The sequence below is a fragment of the Sceloporus undulatus genome, chromosome 4 (genome assembly GCF_019175285.1).
Source record: "Sceloporus undulatus isolate JIND9_A2432 ecotype Alabama chromosome 4, SceUnd_v1.1, whole genome shotgun sequence".
Classification (NCBI taxonomy): domain Eukaryota; kingdom Metazoa; phylum Chordata; class Lepidosauria; order Squamata; family Phrynosomatidae; genus Sceloporus; species Sceloporus undulatus.
Window position 1 is genome coordinate 3,398,103 of NC_056525.1, and position 18,396 is coordinate 3,416,498.

Consider the following 18,396-nt stretch of genomic DNA (forward strand, 5'->3'; position numbering starts at 1 on the left):
ATTATTATTATTATTATTATTATTATTATTATTATTATTATTATAAAATGTGGGATAGACAAGGCAACTGTTACATGGATTTGTAATTGGTTGACTGACCAAACGCAAAAGGTGCTGAACAATGGCTCCTTTTCATCCTGGAGAGAAGTGACCAGTGGGGTCCCACAGGGTTCTGTCCTGGGCCCAGTGCTATTCAACAACTTTATCAACGACTTGGATGACAGAATTGGAAGCATTCTTATCAAATTTGCAGATGACACCAAATTAAGAGGAGTAGCTAACACTCTAGAGGACAGGATCAACATTCAAGATGACCTGAAGAAACTAGAAAGTTGGGTCACAGCTAACAAAATGAACTTCAACAGAGAGAAATGTAAGGTACTGCACTTAGGGCGAAAAAATGAAATGCACAGATATAGGATGGGAGACACATGACTGAACGAGACTATGTGTGAAAGGGATCTGGGAGTCCAAGTAGACCACAAGCTGAACATGAGTGAACAGTGTGATGCGGCAGCTAAAAAGGCCAATGCAATTTTAGGCTGCATCAGTAAGAATATTGTATCTAGATCAAGGGAAGTAATAGTGCCACTCTATTCTGCTTTGGTCAGGCCCCACCTGGAATATTGTGTCCAGTTCTGGGTGCCACAATTCAAAAAGGATGTTGAAAAACTGGAACGTGTCCAAAGGAGGGCAAGTAAAATGGTGAAAGGTCTAGAAACCATGTCCTATGAGGAACGACTCAAGGAGCTGGGGATGTTTAGCCTGGAGAAGAGAAGGTTAAGAGGTGATATGATAGCCCTGTTTAAATACTTGAAGGGATGCCATACTGAGGAGGGAGCTGACTTGTTTTCACTTGCTCCAGAGACTAGGACCTGGAGCAATGGATGCAAGCTACAAGAAAAGAGATTCCACCTCAACATTAGGAAGAACTTCCTGACAGTAAGGGCTGTCCGACAGTGGAACAAACTCCCTCGGAGTGTAGTGGAGTCTCCTTCCTTGGAGGTCTTTAAGCAGAGGCTGGATGGCCATCTGTCGGAGATGATTTGATTTGGATTCCTGCATGGCAGAATGGGGTTGGACTGGATGGCCCTTGCGGTCTCTTCCAACTCTATGATTCTATGATTCTATGAGTTGTGGACTAGGAGACAAGGGTCCAAGTCCTTATTCAACCATGGAAACACACTGGGTGATCTTGGGCAAGTCACTCTCTCGGCCTCAGAGGAAGACAATGGTAAACTTCCAGTGAATATATCTTGCATCTATGATAGGGTCAGCATACATTGGAATAGAAGCCATCTAAATAAAATATAGATATATAGCTATTTTTTTCAGGTTCTAGTGGGTAGGATCAAAACTAGAGGGTCCAAATTACATGAAGGGACAGTGTTCAACAATGGGAAAAGCTACAGCAGAAGGTGATAGACCTTCATGAGGATTTCTAAACTTTGCTACATTCTAGACAAGCTTTAGATCTATGGGTTTCTTTCCTTAAAATCACATAATGCCATCCTCTATGTGGAAATTGTCCATACCATCATTTTTCCCATTTGTATGTAAGGGCATGAAATCTGGACAGTAAAGAAAGCTGATAGGAAGAGATAATTTAAAATGTGGTGCTGGAAGAGATGCCATGGACTGCCAAAAGGGCAAATAAATGTGTTCAAGATCTCACCAGAAGCAGAAGACTAAAAAGATACTATTGTACTTGAGCACAATATCATGAGTAGATATGACGCCTTATAAAAGACAATAATGCTTGGTAAGGTGGAAGGCAGTCAGAAGAGGGAGACTACATTATAGGTGGATAGATTCAATCAAGAAAACGATGGACGCCCTGAGTTTGAAAGAGCTTAGCAAGGCTCTTGATAACAGAGTGATTTGAAGGTCTCGCGTTCATAGTGTCACCGTAAGTCGAAGCCAGCTAGACAACAATGTGGAAATAGTATACTGTGTAGATTAACATTAAAGGGGAAAAAAGAAACCTTGAGAAGGTTACACTAATGGGTTTGTCATCTGAATACAGCCTTGAAATGATCAAGTGACCACAAAGTGCCAATCCTATCAACAGCTAATATTCCACTGCCTTGACCCTACAACTATAAATCTGAAGCACCTCAGGCCTGTGTGGTTCTCATCTACTGATGAAGGTTTCGCTGTCCACTGTATGTACTAACTAGTGACTGCCATTCAGAAGGAAAAGGAGACCTACCCTCTGCTAGAAGTGAAGCTGGGCTTCTACACATACAGTTTACAGAAGCATGAACTTTTGGCTTGGGTTATGCAAGAGAAACCAAGACAGAGAGAGATTAGTACAATTCCACAAGTGGCTTTCCTCAGAACAGAAATAGCATCCCAAGCTCATCCCAAACAACTTCATGTAACCACATGGCACAGCTGTCTGGACAAAGCAGGAAACCTCAAATACTGCAACATCTTCCAAGACAAAGGAGCCGCCTCAGCTGAACTAATATAGTTGTAGAATCCAAAGATATAGCTGTGTTAGTCTATAGAATCAACATGCAAAGAGATCATGTAGTGCCTTTGAAGCTAATTGAAAGAAAGAAGTTGGCAGCATGAGCTTTCCTAGACTTCAGTGTACTGCAGTAAAGCAACTTCTTTCTTTTGGTTAGTCTCAAACGTGTTACAAGATCTCTCTGCATAGTAGATGTGTAAAACAAAAAACTCTACAACTAATGGGGATAAAGCCACACTGAAGAAATAACAGCAATGCCTGTTACAAAAAGCACTAAGTAGGGATGGGAAGGAAGATAATGGAAAAGTTACTTTTTTGGAATAGTTCCATACTAGCTGAGAGAAACAATCTCTCCACACTCTAAGGAAAAAGTAATTTCCATTTCCTGACAGGTGAGATCACACTTTCAGGTATGAGAGTTCTCCTGTCCCCTATTCACATCTATTTCATATCAATCCCTACCATACTACACGACACAGATCAGATTTTGGAAGCGGAGGAGGATCAGGGCTGGTTAGTAGTTGGGCAAGTGACCACCAGCAATTAAGATTGGGTAAGGAAACACAAGACAGACGTTGATGACAATTCTAGGTTAGATGGACCACTAGTCCAACTCAGTATAAGGCAGCTTCATATGTTGATAGCCTTCACGTTGTTTTTTTTAAAATGGGCTTTCAAGTCATTTCAGACTTATGGCAACCCTAAGGGAAACCTATCATGGTGTATTCTTGGTAAGATTTGTTCAGAGGAGGTTCGCCATTGCCTTCCCATTGAGGCTGAGAGTGTGTGACTTGATCAAGGTCACCCAGTGGGTTTCCATGGCCAAGCAGGGAATCGAACCCTGGTCTCCAGAGCTGTAGTTGAACATTCAAATCACTACAGCCCACTAGCTCTCTATGCTAGCCTTTATATACCACCATAAAATGCTGCAAACACCCAGTCTCACCCAACTGCAAAAATTAAACAGGATTACCCTAAACAATGTGGCAGCAGCCAGAAAAGGCTGTACTGTACTGGGCTAGAGGGCTGCTTACATCCCTCACTCCCAGCACCATGCAATGTGTGGACTGAGTGCTCCTCCTGGAAAACCAAGCACTATGAGGAGCGACTCAGGGAGCTGGGTATGTTTAGCCTGGAGAAGAGAAGGTTAAGAGGTGATATGATAGCCACATTTAAACATTTGAAGGAATGTCAAATTGAGGAGGGAGCAAGTTTGTTTTCTGCTGCTCCAGAGACTAGGACATGGAGCAAGGGATTCAAACTACGAGAAAAGAGATTCCACCCCAACATTAGGAAGAACTTCCTGACAGTAAAAGCTGTTGGAATACGTTGCTTCAGAGAATGGTGGTGTCTTCTTCTCCTTCTGGAGGTTTTTAGACAGAGGCTGGATGGTCATCAGTCAGGGGTGCTTTGATTGTGAGTTATTATTACTATTACAGTATTATTAATTTCATTTTCCTATATCCTGCCTTTCTCCCAATAAGGGGACTCATGGCAGTACTCTCAGCCAGAGGGCTCATAGACCTCCTTAAACTACAAAGTTCCTGCATGGCAGAAGGGGGTTGGATAGTCCTTGGGGTCTCTTCCAACTCTAGCATCAGGGCTGGCAGACTGAAATGTGGAGACCTTGAATGGCTGCAAAGGAGACGTGGTGAGTTTCACTTATCAAGTAAGAGCCAACATAATGAGGTGGTTTGAATGCTGGACTACAATCTGGAAGACCAGGATCCAAACCCCCGCTTGGCCACAAAACCCAACAGTAACCTAAAGCAAGTCTCTCAGCCTCAGAGGAAGGCACTGGCAAAAAACAAAAACCCTTCTGAATGAACTCTGCCAAGGAAACCCCACGATAGGGTTGTCTTACGGCCGCCGTAAGTCAGAGACGTCTTGAAGGCAAACAACAATTCAACATTCTCAGTCGGGGGCTCAGTCAGGCCCCAAAATTCCACAGAGGCAGCCGGATCAGTCAAAGCAGAACAACAGCATGAAGTCAAAGGCTTTCACGCTGGCAGCCACAGTTTTTTGTGGGGTTTTCAGACTATGGGATCGTGTTCTAGAATCAGAGAACCATAGAGCTGGAAGAGATCACAAGAACCATCCAGTCCAATGCCCTTCTGCCATGCAGGAACTCACAATCAAAGCATCCTCCACAGATAGCCATCCAGCCTCTGTTGAGAAACCCACAAAGGAGGAGACTCTGCCGCCCTCCGAGACGGCAATGCATCCCACTGTCAGACAACTTTTACTGTCAGGAGGTTCTCCCTAATGTTGAGGTAGAATCTCTCTTCCTGCAGCTTGCATCCATTGCTCCACTTTGTCTTACTCTCTGGAGCAGCAGAAAATAAGCTTCCATGCTAATGACAACCACAGACAAGGGATCATTAATCAAACAGGCCCCTTGAGGCCTTGCCATTCAACAACAGAACAATACACCGGTTAACATGGAAGTCACTCCTCCCTATTCAGGGTCACACAGTGTGTGTGTATTTGCCCCGCTCTCTTCCACGCCAGCATTCTCTTGTAGAAACCCAGAACTTTAACCAGAATTCGCAGGGAGACGCGGAGCAGATTGTTAAGGAAACATTGTTCATTTAGCAGAAGCGTCCCAGGAAGGAAATACATCCAAATGGATCATTGCATAACTGTCAATTGCTATTTGATGTTCTCTTGTTGCCTGTTTTATTGAATCATTTCCTATATTGCTATGTATTTTATATCTATTATCCTACTAGAGAGGCCCCTTCCCCACCACCACTGCCTTTGTGTCGTGTCTTTCTAGATTGTAAGCCTGAGGGCAGGGAACCGTCCAATTAAAAAGATTGTATGTACAGCGCTGTGTAAATTTACAGCGCTTTATAAATAAAGGTTAATAATAATAATAATAATAATAATAATAATAATAATAATAATAATCTCAAAGCGAACCAAGCTTTTATAGCACTTTGAACAAGGAAAACTACGAATGGCATTGCGTGGGTTACACAGAGAACAGACGTCTTCCCCGCTGCGTCCATCCAAGTGTCCTCTCTATGCTTGGCTCCGCTGTCCCCCAAACTGCCTCAGCGGGGCTTCCTGTTATTTGGGCCAAGACCTGAAGCGAGGAGCCACTTCCAAAGCGGAGGGTCCGACGTGGCTCGAGCCCCATCCTCCGGCAACCCTTTTTGCTCTCCCTCCAGACCCGACAGTAGTTCCTGAGCACAGCAAGCATTTCTCACTTTTACCCGATCTACTTCAATGGCAGAAAAACCACGGAATGATAGCGCAATAAGAGCGCAGTGTGGCAACGCATAAGTTGCCACACGAGGAGAAGGAGAAGGAGCGCTGGGCGCCCTCTCCTTCGGCCCCCTGCGTCCCTCTCCGGCTGAAGGGCTGCTGCTGCTGCTGCTGCTGCTGCCCCGGCCTCTCCCCTCAGGAACCCCGGGAAGCCGGCGCCAGCGCTCCCTTCCCGGCCCCGAAGCCCCTTCCAGAGCCGGGGAAGCGGCCCTAAGGAGCCGAAGCGCCGGGGGTCCCGCTCTCGCCACTCACCAGCACCCCCGAGGCCGCCATCTTGGATCCACGTGTCGGCGGTGACGTCGGCGGAAGCGGCCCGCGGTTGGTCGAGGAGCCTCGTCTCCATGGAGACGGAAGCAGGCCTCAGAGGGCGGGCAGGAAATGGAGGAGGTCGCCGCCGCCCCTCGCCTTCCCTCAGGAAAGAGGCGGCGCCGAGGCCGAGGCGCTTCAGCCAATCGCAGGGCGCGGTAAGAAGCCATTTCCGGGTTCTCCATCTTAGGTATGGGCAGCGTAGGCCTACGCCGCCATTTTTGTATTGGGCAAGAAGAAGGCTGGGGAGGTTTAAAGAGAGAATGAGGCCGTCAGAGCTGGAGAAGGCCACCGGCCCCTCAGTGGCTGAGTGTAAGAGAGGCTCAGACGGCGGTTGCTTTTGGTGTGGCCTTGATTAAAGGTGCAGAAGCACACTGGCAGCCTTCAAGGCACAGGAGCCCTCTCCAGCATTCCACTCTGGCAACCTCAATTAAAGGTGCAGGAGCCTTCTCCAGTTTCTGCTCTGGCAACTTTAATTAAGGGCACAGGAGCCCTCTCCAATTATCACACACTCAACCGTAATTAAATGTGTAGGAGCCCTCTCCACTTTTCACACTGGCAGCCTTAATTAAAGGCACAGGCACCTTTGTTTTGCTTTCTTCAAGGGCTGCTGTTTTGAAGCCTGAGATGGAGTGCCATTCTGCAAATGGCTTTGGCGTGTTCCCATCCCAATGTCTCATTTATGCCCATTGATCCTCTGGCGCAAAGCCTGGCCTGTTGCCCAATGCAAAGTGCTGGAGGGCACTGTGGACAGAGGATGGCATGTATATGGCATGATTAGAGGATGAATGAGTGAAGGTCCCTCCGATATTGTGGGCGATGATGTCCTTGGGTCCTATAATGACATTTCCTGAATCGATGTGTGGGCAGAGTTGGCGTCTGGGTTTGGGACCTGGTCTTACTATGGTTATTGTATTGATGTGGTATTGATCTTCTGGTTTTCTCCCAAAATTGGGACTTAAGGTGGCTAAGCACTAGGGCAGAAAGCCAAATGCTCAAATAAATGCAGAACCAACTCCCCTTCGCCTCCTCCAGTCGCTAAAAACATAGGTCTGTGCAAACAGCAAAAATGGTGCTGAAAAAAGCACTGTTGGCCCAGTCAAGTCTCTATCAGGAGAACAGCTTTGGATACATGACAGACATGTCTCTGTATCCTTTCTGGCAATCAGTTTAAAGGGATTCATCCAAGGCCATTTGGACCTCAGGTGAGCAAGGAAACAGACTGCATCTCTGCTCAAATGTATGCTCTGGGAGAGTTGGGATAGAAGGCGTTTTGAGACGTTGGCAGCAGCTCTGGGAACATGCACTCTGCAAAGTATTTGAGCCTCAAGCCATTTACGAGTTGAAAGGGAGCTTTAATCTAGGTCCAGAAGTGAATACGCAGCCTATTGAACTATGTTCAGAATAAACAAACAGCCTTGCCCTAACAGCTAGTCAGGATTCTGGCAACTGGTTTCTGCGGTTGCTGAAGTTGTGTTTAAGGGTGTTCTCACACATGAATGCTTCATAGCAATTCATCCTGGGGGTTAGTAGCACATGAATCAGTGTCCAGGCTCTCAGTTGTCAACAAACACCGGCAGCAGCAGTAATAATAATAATAATAATAATAATAATAATAATAATAGGCTTCCTCCCTTGCTTGTGTGCCGCCTGCGTCTCCCCTGATGTAGCTACAAGAAGTGTAGATGTTTTTGCATCTGTACCAGAGAAAACAGAAGCTTGCCATGTTGTCCAAATACTGACAAACTCTGGTTAACCTTAACTACAGATTATGGAAACAAACCAATATCAAACTATAGTTTATGAAGCAGGCTTGTTTTTACTCGCCATAGTTTAGAGTGCACAATACCAACTAAATAATAATAATTATAATAATAATTATTATTATTTATAGCCCACTTTTCCCTGTGTTGGATCAAGGTGGGTAACAGCATATAAAAAGAGAAAACAATAATATCAAAAGTATTCAAATTGGTCCAAAGAGAAACAATTTAGGCACGCGGAGAGTGAAATTAGGGGATCAATTTGGGAAGGCCTGCCAGAAGAGATATGTTTTTATTGCCTTCTTAAAGGCCTCAAAAGATGTTAGTTGGCGGATCTCATCCGGCAGATGGTTCCAGATTTTTGGAGCGGCAGAAGCAAATGTCCTCTGGGAGGTAGTTACTAGTCTAGTTCTCTGTGACTGTAGTAGGTTCTTCCCTAAGGACCTGAGAGTGCAGGAAGGATTATATGGGAGGAGGCGTTCCCTCAGGTAAGCTGGACCCAAGCCATGTAGGGCTTTATTGGTAATAACCAACACCTGATACTGTGCCCAGAAGCTAATAGGCAGCCAGTGTAGGGATTTTAAGATAGGTGTGATAGAATCAAACTTGGAACTCCCAGTCACCAATCTGGCTGCCATGTTTTGGACCAGTTGCAGCTTCCGAATGTGGCATAAGGGTTGCCCCATGTAGAGCGCACTGCAGAAATCGAGATGAGAGGTTACCAGCGAATGTACAACCGTTTCAAGGTTTCCCCATTTCAGGAAGGGGCATAACTGGCATATCAGACAAAACTGATAACAGGCACTCCTGGCTGTTGCGTCAACCTGCGATGACAGGTGAAGCAACAAGTCGAGAAGCATCCCCCAAGCTACGAACACAGTCCTTTAGGGGAACTGTGACCCCGTCCAGTACTGGAGAGCTTATCACCATTCCCAGATTAGGATTGCCTATAGCAAGTACCTTCGTTTTATTTGGATTCAATTTAAGTCTATTTTCCCTCATCCAATCCATTACCGACCTCAGACAGACTAAACTGCAGTCAGTCTATAACACAAGCGTTTCCAAGGGTGAAAAGCCAGAGGAGAGGGGAGGTGTTCACAAGCAGAGAGGGAATCATAGAATCATAGAGTTGGAAGAGACCTCAAGGGCCATCCAGTCCAACCCCATTTGGCCATGCAGGAAATCTCAATCAAAGCATTCCTGACAGATGGCCATCCAGCCTCTCAAATGCACCACACTACAAGGGAGTGTGTTTCACTGTTGAGAAGCTCTTGTGGTCAAGAAGTTCTTGCTAATGTTGAGGAGGAATCTCTTTTCCTGTCATTTGAGTCTTGTGTTGCTCTATGTCCTATTCTCTGGAACAGCAGAAAACAATTTGCTCCATCCTCAATATGACATCCCTTCAAATATTTAAACAAGGCTATATTCCTCAAGACATGGTTTCCAGACCCTTCACCATTTTAGTCACCCTCCTCTGGACAAGCTCCAGCTTCTCAACATCCTATTTAAATCGTGGTGCCCAGAACTGGACATTGGATTATTCCAGGTGAGGCCTGACCAAAGTGGAATAGAGGTAGTCTCCTCCTTGTGGAAGTAGGCTCCTTCTTGTAATACTAAACCATGGTTTGGTGTTACAGTATGTCCAAATGTATAGCCGGTAAATGATGCTTCAAGCACATGAAGGTATAGTATCCTATTATAATTATACTACACTATACCTTTAAACAGAGATTATTAAGCACATACTCCTATTTCCAAAATAATCACTGCTAGACAGACAACACACCAAAGGAGTTTTGACTTGATCAAATGTTTACCATTATAAAAGACTCAAAATAGGTTGCATCACTGCCTGTCAAAACATAAAAAGTAAATATGCTTAAACAAATCTCGTTTGATTTTTCTTTCTTCATCCTGGTCTCACAGAGTTGTGTGAATTTTAGGCACAGAGTAAAAACAGAGGCTGCCTGTTGTTAATCATCGGAAAGCATCTTGTCAACTTCCACTGAGATTACAAATTGGGGCCCTTTTGTGGAGTACAGTCATAGCACTACGATTCCACTTTAACTGCTGTAGATCTAAAAGAGAATACATATAAAATGATCTACAGACGGCACCTCTCACCTCATGTATAAAAAGTCCCAACCAAACTATTGGAAATGTTCCCATAACTTCCACATGTGGTGGGAATGTAAGGTAGTTAAAAAATTTGGATGGAAATATATACATAACAAAAGACTTAAAGATACAATTAACCTTCCGCCCAGAAACAATATTATTAGGAATGTTAGATAAAAAAACAAGGAGAAACCACGGCAAATTAGTGTTCCATTTACTTACTTGTGCCAGAATTGTCTACGCCAGACAATGGAAGTCTAGCATAGCACCTAATATGGATGAGTGGTTGAATAAAGTGTATGAGACAGCGGAACTTGATGTAATAACAAGTGGGAGACTGGGAAGAATGGAGGACAGTGTAAAAAAGAGTGGAAACCTGTATATGACTTTTTGAGGATTAGATGGCAAGGGCTTCCAGTTTATAGAGAAAAAAGCAAAATTACTGATTTGCTGACCTCAACAATGGACATAACAATGGATTAAAAGAGAATTAGGATGCTGCAAGTACCAAATGCAGTTAGAACCATAATGAAAGATGCTGTATAAAGACAAAGGAAACAAGAGGGATAGTAAGAACTTTTTACTCACACAATCTTAGCCAAGAGAAGGTTAAGAAAATGTACTAGAATAAAGCTATGACTAATTTATTTTGCCTTAAACCAGTAATACCTAAAAGTAATATAGCTTGCTTTTTTGTGACCCACTCTATTACAAACAACATAAGTGTAAAGTTAACACTTAGATTAGCTATTAGATGGGGCATCTACAATTTCGGTTAAGGAGAATCCAGGCAACAGGAAGGACTGCTATATGTTACATGTTTTTTTAGGGAAAATGTAATAGCCTAATTATGATGTTGTATGTCGTATGTTGTAGGTATTTTAGTTGTTTAATGCATATTTGTCAATGTAGATAATTTGTATATGTATGTTGGGTTCCCTTTTCTGTCTTGATGTACTCTATAAAAAGCATAATAAAAAAAATAACTGCTGTAGCTGCATCTTGCAGAATCCTAGGATTTGTGAAAGTGTCTGTGTGCAAAAGCAAAATAGCACAAGTACTGGAGAAAGGAGCCATGATGATGCTCGCCTTTATCGGATAAACCCAGTGGTATATGCTAGCAGTTTGCCTTGAGCAGTCACAAAACAAGAATGGATAAGCCCTTTGGAGGAAATACTACCTTCCCATCAATATAAGCCACTGTATTTTGATGCTTGGGCAATACAGTATCATAGAATAGAATCATAGAGTTGGAAGAGACCACAAGGGCCATCCAGTCCAACCCCATTCTGCCATGCAGGAAATCCAGATCAAAGCATCCCCGAAAGATGGGCATCCAGCCTCCGTTTGAAGACCTCCAAGGAGGGAGACTCCACTACACTCCTAGGAAGTGTGTTCCGCTGTCGAACAGCCCTTACTGTCAGGAAATTCCTCCTAATGTTGAGCTGGAATCTCTTTTCCTGCAGCTTGCATCCATTGTTCCTGGTCCTGTTCTCTGGAGCAGCAGAAAACAAGCTTGCTTCCTCCTCAATATGACATCCCTTCAAATATTTAAATAGGGCTATCATATCACCTCTTAACCTTCTCTTCTCCAGGCTAAACATCCCCAGCTCCCTGAGTCATTCCTCATAGGGCAAGGTTTCCAGACCCTTCACCATTTTAGTCGCCCTCCTCTGGACACGCTCCAGTTTCTCAATGTCCTTTCTGAATTGTGGCGCCCAGAACTGGACACAATATTCTAGGTGGGGCCTGACCAGAGCAGAATATAGTGGCACTATTACTTCTCTTGATCTAGACACTATACTTCTATTGATGCAGCCTAAAATCACATTGGCCTTGTTAGCTGCCGCATCGCACTGTTAACTCATGTTCAACTTGTGGTCTACTTGGAGTCCTAGATCCCTTTCACATGTTGTCTCCTTAAGCCAGGTATCCCCCATAATCCTATATCTGTGCATTTTATTTTTCTGCCCTAAGTGCAGTACCTTACATTTCTCCCTGTTGAAGTTCATTCTGTTAGCTGTGGCCCAGCTTTCTAGTCTATTCAGATCATTTTGAATGTTGATCCTGTCCTCTGGAGTATTAGCTATTCCTCCTAATTTGGTGTCATCTGCAAATTTGATAATTTTTTCCTCCAAGTCATTGATAAAGATGTTGAATAACACTGGGCCCAGGACAGAGCCCTGTGGGACTCCACTGGTCACTTCTCTCTAGGATGAAAAGGTGCCATTGTTGAGCCCCAATTGAGTATTCCTGCAACAGATATTTCAGGATGCCACATTTTTCTTATGCTTTTGTGCTGAAACTGCAAACATATTGCTGTTCATTTTTTTAAAAAACCTCAGCAATTCTGCTGCCCTAAGAAAGACTGGAACAAAACAAGGAAGACTTACAGCATTTAAGGTGGAAATTCCTGTGGTTTTAAAAAAACCTTTTCTACCAGAGCCACTACTCCAGAGGAAAACCAATGTTCTCCTTGTTTGTTTGTTTGTTTGGGATGTTGCTTTTAAGGAAAGATGCAAACGTTTGGCTGGAGTAGAAGTTGTAAAAAGAGATGGACCTGGGGGTTGTCCGCAGGGGCTAAAAGAAACAACCCCTTCCTGTTTTGAAATCCACTTATTCAGACAATGCATATGGCTGAATGGGGAGGAAAACAGACCCAAGCTGCGCTCCAAGGCTTTACACCGGAGCAAAAAATTCCTGGTTTGCTCCATTTCAAGCTGGAATGAGCAAACTATTGTGTGCCAGTGCAGACATGGTCAGGAGCAGGTGTCCTGACCTGGATCCATTGCTTGCCATAATTTCTTTTGTCACTCACCCATGAATTGATCAAACAAGTCCACAAATGGGCAGCTGCACCATCAACCCCACTGCACACCTCATGGAGGAAAATGACAACAAACACATCAGGTTACCAACAATACAATGGATTTAATAAGAACATTAACAAACTCGTCAGGCCACTGTGGGAACATGAATTGGGAAAACCTGGGGATAAGATGGCTCTTCACATCAGTTTGCTTCCAACCCATGACAAAGATGCTTCTCAATAGCTTCTGTGCAGACACCACTCAGCATCCACACATGGTCCATTGGCAGTCAAACATTCCATGAAACCAATAATGTTTTTATATTAATGTCCTTTTTACTGCCATTGGATTATCATCTGAGGTCAAACAGGGACGTAGCCAGGATTTTAGGAAGGGGGGGGGGGTCCAGTCTAAGTGCCACCTAATGGGCCTTGGGCACGGCGGCACAGCAGCACACACCATTCATTTTTCTAATGGAAGGGGGGGTCCAGACCCCAAGAACCCCCCTTGGGTCAAAGAACCAAGAGAAAGTGTTCTGGGCTTCTTTCTCTTCACCCTTTTGGGAATCTGGAGACATGAGCAGGCAAACGCTCCTGCCCATCTTGTATCCATATTTAACATCTGAGTTGCATTTGTAATTTTCATGCGCACACTTCATTTGTGAAAGTTTGAGCTTTGTCTGGTGTTCCAAGTCAAACTGAAGAAGAACCGTTTGCTCTCCTGAATATTGTTGGCATACTATTTTTTTATAAGAATATCATGACCTACAAATATTAAGTTGATTATCATAAGGGCTCTCCAGACCACCCCAAAGGGATGGGTTGGAGGTGCCCAGTTTCCCTCCGGTGGGATGCCGCAGCAGCCAAACTTCACGGCGTCCCTCCAGACCAAAAAGAACCCAGAAAACCGGGTTGTTTTAGGCATGCAGGGACAATGTCTTGAGTGCACCACTGGCGCACTGTGATGTGTCCATGAGGCAAGCAAGGCAATCGGAGATGTGGATGCGATGCCATGCTTGCGTCGTGCACGTGCGCCACATATGGCACCATCCATATGTGTTAGGTTCTGGAGCATGCGGATGCTGCGCACTCCAAAACCCTAAAATTGGCCTGAGGCAGCGCTTCCTGCCCGTCTGCTTCGGGCCTCAGTTTAGAATGTCAAGTTGTTGACTCGTAATTGCTACTAACTTGGAATTTTGTAATTAATATAAAATTTTCTGTTCCAGTTAGGCTCACAATTTGTTTCTTATTTCAAGGAACATGTTCTTATTATGGATTCAGACATACAGTTGGCCCTCCATGTTTGTGGCTTTGACTTTTGCAGGGTTGATTAATGTGTTCTCTTTAGGAATCTCTAGGTCCTCCAGCATGACTCTGCTAGAAGTTGTGCTGGAGAACCTAGAAGTTCCTAGAGAAAACACTTCCCTATACACTTATAGGTCCACCAGCATGATTTTATGATCAACATCTGGTATATGTTTATTTATTTATTTATTTAGGTATTTATATCTCACCCTTCTGCCCTAATGGCTCTCACAGCTGCTTAGAATTATTAGTTTTAATCAGACAGTTCCTGGCCCTCAGGCTTACAATCTAAAAGACACGAAACAAAAGGAGAAGGGAATGGTGGAGGGAAAGGGGATGACGTCCAGTGGTTCTTCTTTCCCTCTGAGGCCTGGACCAAGGCAGATGGATTGGAGGGAGGGCTCTTCCTTCTTCCAGGCTAGTCCTGATGGAGCTGGACCTGCCTGGTGACCTCCCTCTCAGGCCGGCGGATGGCAGTTATGGAGGGCGGAGTCTCCTTCCTTCAGTCTAGTCCTGATGGAGCTGGACCTGCCTGGAGAACTCCCTCTCAGGCCGGCCATATTCATAGATGTTGACCATAGAGTTGCACTGGAGGACCTGGAGATTCTTAGAAAGGTGTTCTCTCAGGTTAAAAAGTATAGCGCTTTTTTATTTGTGGTTTTTCCATATTCACAGGGGCCCTTCACCCCAACCCCAGTGAATGTGGAAGGACCATTGTATTAAAATAATAAAACTGAACAGTTGCAAGAGTCTCACAGGGTCACCTAGTCAACTCCTGATATCTTAAATCCATAGCTAAAGCCCCAAGGATAGGTGGCTATCTAAACCGAGTTTAAAAACCAACAATGAAAGAGAACCCAGCACCTCCCAAGGTAGTTCACTCTTCTTTCAAAGAGCTCTTACTGTCAAGAACTTCTTCCTAATGTTCAATCAGAGTCTCTTTCTTATAATTTGAATTCAGTGGGATGGAGCAGCAGGGAACAAACTCACTCCATCTTCTCTGTGATGGCAGCACCTGAGATATTTGCAGATGGCTCTGTCAGAGATCATCACTCCATCTCTTCTTCTCTAGACTAAACATATTCAATTGCCTCAGCTGTTTCTCATTAGGCTTGGTTTTCAGACCCCTTTGCCACCTAAATTAGGAACCGTTTCTTACATTAAGGGACAGCTGGCAAACCAAATTAGCATGATACCAATGACGGTATTTAAAGCAATGAGTTAATGACAGGACAAATTTTCTCTTTCTCTGCACACAACCAAGCATTCTAGAACAGAGGCTGAAAACTTTATTTGGACTGCAACTCCCATGGCTGTGTTGGCTGAGGAATTCTGGGAGGTGTAGTCCACAGAAAAGTCGAGTTGGAAGGGACCACAAAGTCCACCCCATTCTGCGATGCAAGTCTAGTCCAACCCCATTCTGAGATGCAAGAAGGCACAGTTAAAGCACTCCTGAAAGATGCCCATTCAACCTCTGTTTTAAGACCTCCAAAGATGGAGAGCCTTTTGAATTTTTGTCTTTTCCAAGCTCTGCCCTAGAACAGCTGATGGTTTTCCAACTGGAAACTAAAGGTGCGTACCATGCCTCCTCTGCAATGGCATTGGTTGGCTGTGGCTGTGGTTTCATTAGGATATTTTAGTTAAGAACACAAGAATGGCTTTTGTTAGGTCAAGTTTCAGTCCAGTACTGTTCCTAACAGTAGCCATTGAGGTCCCTTTGAAAGCTGACAAAAATAAGATGTCTACTTAGGCCACCAGGGGATTCTTGATGTCCACGTTTACTGTTCGCAGCATTGTTCTCTGTGTGGACCTTTTCATTCCATTGCTTTTTCATTTATCTGTTTTCTAAGGCTGTTGCTGATACTGACTTTCTGTGGCAGTGAAGAAATCCTCCAGGATACTCTGATTGTACTCAAATGTTGGGCGATCCTCCGGCTTGTTCTTCCAACACCGCATCATGATTTCGTAGAGTTCCCTAGGGCAACCCTCTGGACACGGCATCCGGTAGCCACGCTCAAGGGCACGCATCACCTCCTGGTTTGACATCCCTGGATTTTAAAATAGAGAAAGAAAAAGAGACTTACAGGTATTATTAAAATAAAACCAGACCGGCCTGATCACTATTTACAATCCCTCTCAAGAAGACAGTGGTGGTTGAACATAGAGGAGAACTTTTTCATGTCACATCACCCATCTTAGAACCCTACGATGCATCTATACTGGAGAAATAATGCAGTTTGATACCACTTTAAGTGCTGCAGCTCCATCCTATGGAACCCTGGGATTTGTAGAAGGTCTTTAGCCTTCTCAGCTGCCAGTGTCTCAGAAAACTGCAAATCCCAAGATGCTGTAGGATGGATCCATGGCATTAAGGTGGCATCAAATTGCATTATTTTTACAGTGTAGATGCACCCCCAGAATCATAGAGCTGGAAGGGATCCCAAGGGCCATGCAGGAATATGCAGCTAAAGCAATCCCAAAGGTAGCCAACTTCTGTTTAAATATCTCCAAAGAAGGCGAGTCCACCATCGACTGAAGCAATATATTCCACTTTCAAACAGCTCTTACTGGCAAGAATGTCTTCCTAATGTTTAGTTAGAATCTCCTTCCCTGTAATTTCGGGTCCTGCCCTCTGGAACAGCAGAAAACAAGCTCACTCCACCTTCCACATGCTGGCAGCCCTTCAGATACTTAAAGATGGCTATCATGTCTTCTCCAAGCAAAAAATACCAATTTCCCTAAATCATTTCTCATAAGCCATGGTTTCCAGACCTTTGACTATCTTGATCTCTTTTTTCTGAACACGTTCCAGCTTATCATTATTCTTCTTGAACTGTGGTGGCCAGAACTGGACAGAGGATTCTAGCTGAGGTCTGACTAAAGCTGAACAGAGTGATACTCTATAGAATGATACATAATCCTCTATGAAGATGTCAGACTAGCTAAAACGGAGTGGGACTTTGAGTTTATTTAGCCCAGCATCACCTACTCTTGCTATTATCAGCTCCCCAAGGGTCCTTTCCCCCCAGGTTTGCTACCTGCGACCACAGCTTGGAGGAATTTAACTTTTTGGAGTGCAGTTACAAGTATCCCCCAGTTAGCTTGGCTAGTGCCTCCTCTAAGCTATGGGATGAGTGTGTGACTAGCAATCATCATCATCATCATCATCATCATGAAAGTACAAGAAAAGAGATTCTACCTCAACATTAGGAAGAACTTTCGGACAGTAAGAGCTGTTTGACAGTGGAAGACACTTCCTTGGAGAGTGGTGGAATCTCCTTCTTTGGAGGGGGGATGGTTTGATTGTGTTTTTGAATGGCAGAATGGGGTGGATATGATGGCTCCACAAAAAACTATGGATTCCAGCCATTAAAGCCCTTGACTTCACAATAAATAAATAAATTAATTTCAAGTAATTCACCAAACTATAAATCCCAGGCCTTCATAGGATGGAGACTGGTTGATCAAAAACGGCATGAATCTGTTGTAGCTGTGTGTGTGTAGATACACTCATAGGGTGTATTTACTCTTTAGAAATAATACGGTTTGACACCACTTCTAAGTGCTGTAGCTCCATCCTATTGAATCCTGGGATGTGTAGTTTTACAGGGTCATTAGCCTTCTCTGCTAAAAATTGCTGGTGGCCCACCAAAATACAAATCCCAGGATTCTGTAGGATGGAGCCATGGCAGTTAAAGTGGTGTCAAACTGCATTATTTCTAAAGTGTACATGCATCCATAGACCATCTGCAGAGAAGGCAAAAACTGTGATGCTGGTTCTGACTCACTCCTATCATCTGTGGCAACCTCCTCCAACCTGGCAGTCTCCAGATGTGTTGGAGGACTATTAGTCCTTACCCATGGGAGTTGTATTCTCACACATCTGGGGAGCACCAGGTTGAAGAAGGTTGATCTGGAGACTTAAGACCGAATAAACCATTGTTCATCCCATCTCTTTTCCACAAAGGACTCCCACTCTTCCTAAGACCTAAAACCAAGAAATCCAAGACCCAGAGAGACACAACAAGAGGAGCTTTTCTTTCTCTGCACCTGGATAAGGGGTCCGTCCATAAGTAATTATCTCCATCAGGAGAATCCCAAAGGACCAGATGTCTGATTTGATGGTGAAGGAGCCGTAGTTGATGGCTTCCGGTGCAGTCCATTTGATGGGAAACTTGGCACCTGTCCGATGAATCAAAAATGGGGAAAAGATTATGCTTCAGATGAAAAAATAAATTTCGGGAGAATGCCGTAGCAGGCAGCCTCTCTCAAACAACCAGGTGAAAAGTACAATGTAAAGCTAGCTAACCAGAGACACAAATAAAGGTAGAGGGAGAAAACAGGGA

General features: G+C 44.2%; 2 protein-coding genes across 6 annotated transcripts in view; both read right to left on the reverse strand.

Annotated features, from left to right (window-relative positions):
* Positions 1 to 6,103, reverse strand: part of TM9SF4 (transmembrane 9 superfamily member 4) — a 43,272-nt gene extending 37,169 nt beyond the window's left edge. The window contains exon 1 of the mRNA XM_042463130.1: positions 6,002 to 6,103. Coding sequence (XP_042319064.1) covers positions 6,002 to 6,022 — 21 coding nt within the window. The 5' untranslated portion in view covers positions 6,023 to 6,103. The remainder of the gene's footprint in view (positions 1 to 6,001) is intronic.
* Positions 6,104 to 14,671: 8,568 nt separating this feature from the next.
* The window catches only part of HCK (HCK proto-oncogene, Src family tyrosine kinase), a 100,818-nt gene continuing 97,093 nt past the window's right edge, over positions 14,672 to 18,396 (reverse strand). For all 5 annotated transcript variants that reach the window (XM_042463127.1, XM_042463124.1, XM_042463126.1 and 2 more), the window contains 2 exons: positions 18,101 to 18,232; positions 14,672 to 16,098 (listed from right to left, as the gene is read on the reverse strand). In XM_042463127.1, coding sequence (XP_042319061.1) covers positions 15,896 to 16,098; positions 18,101 to 18,232 — 335 coding nt within the window. In that variant the 3' untranslated portion in view covers positions 14,672 to 15,895. The remainder of the gene's footprint in view (positions 16,099 to 18,100; positions 18,233 to 18,396) is intronic.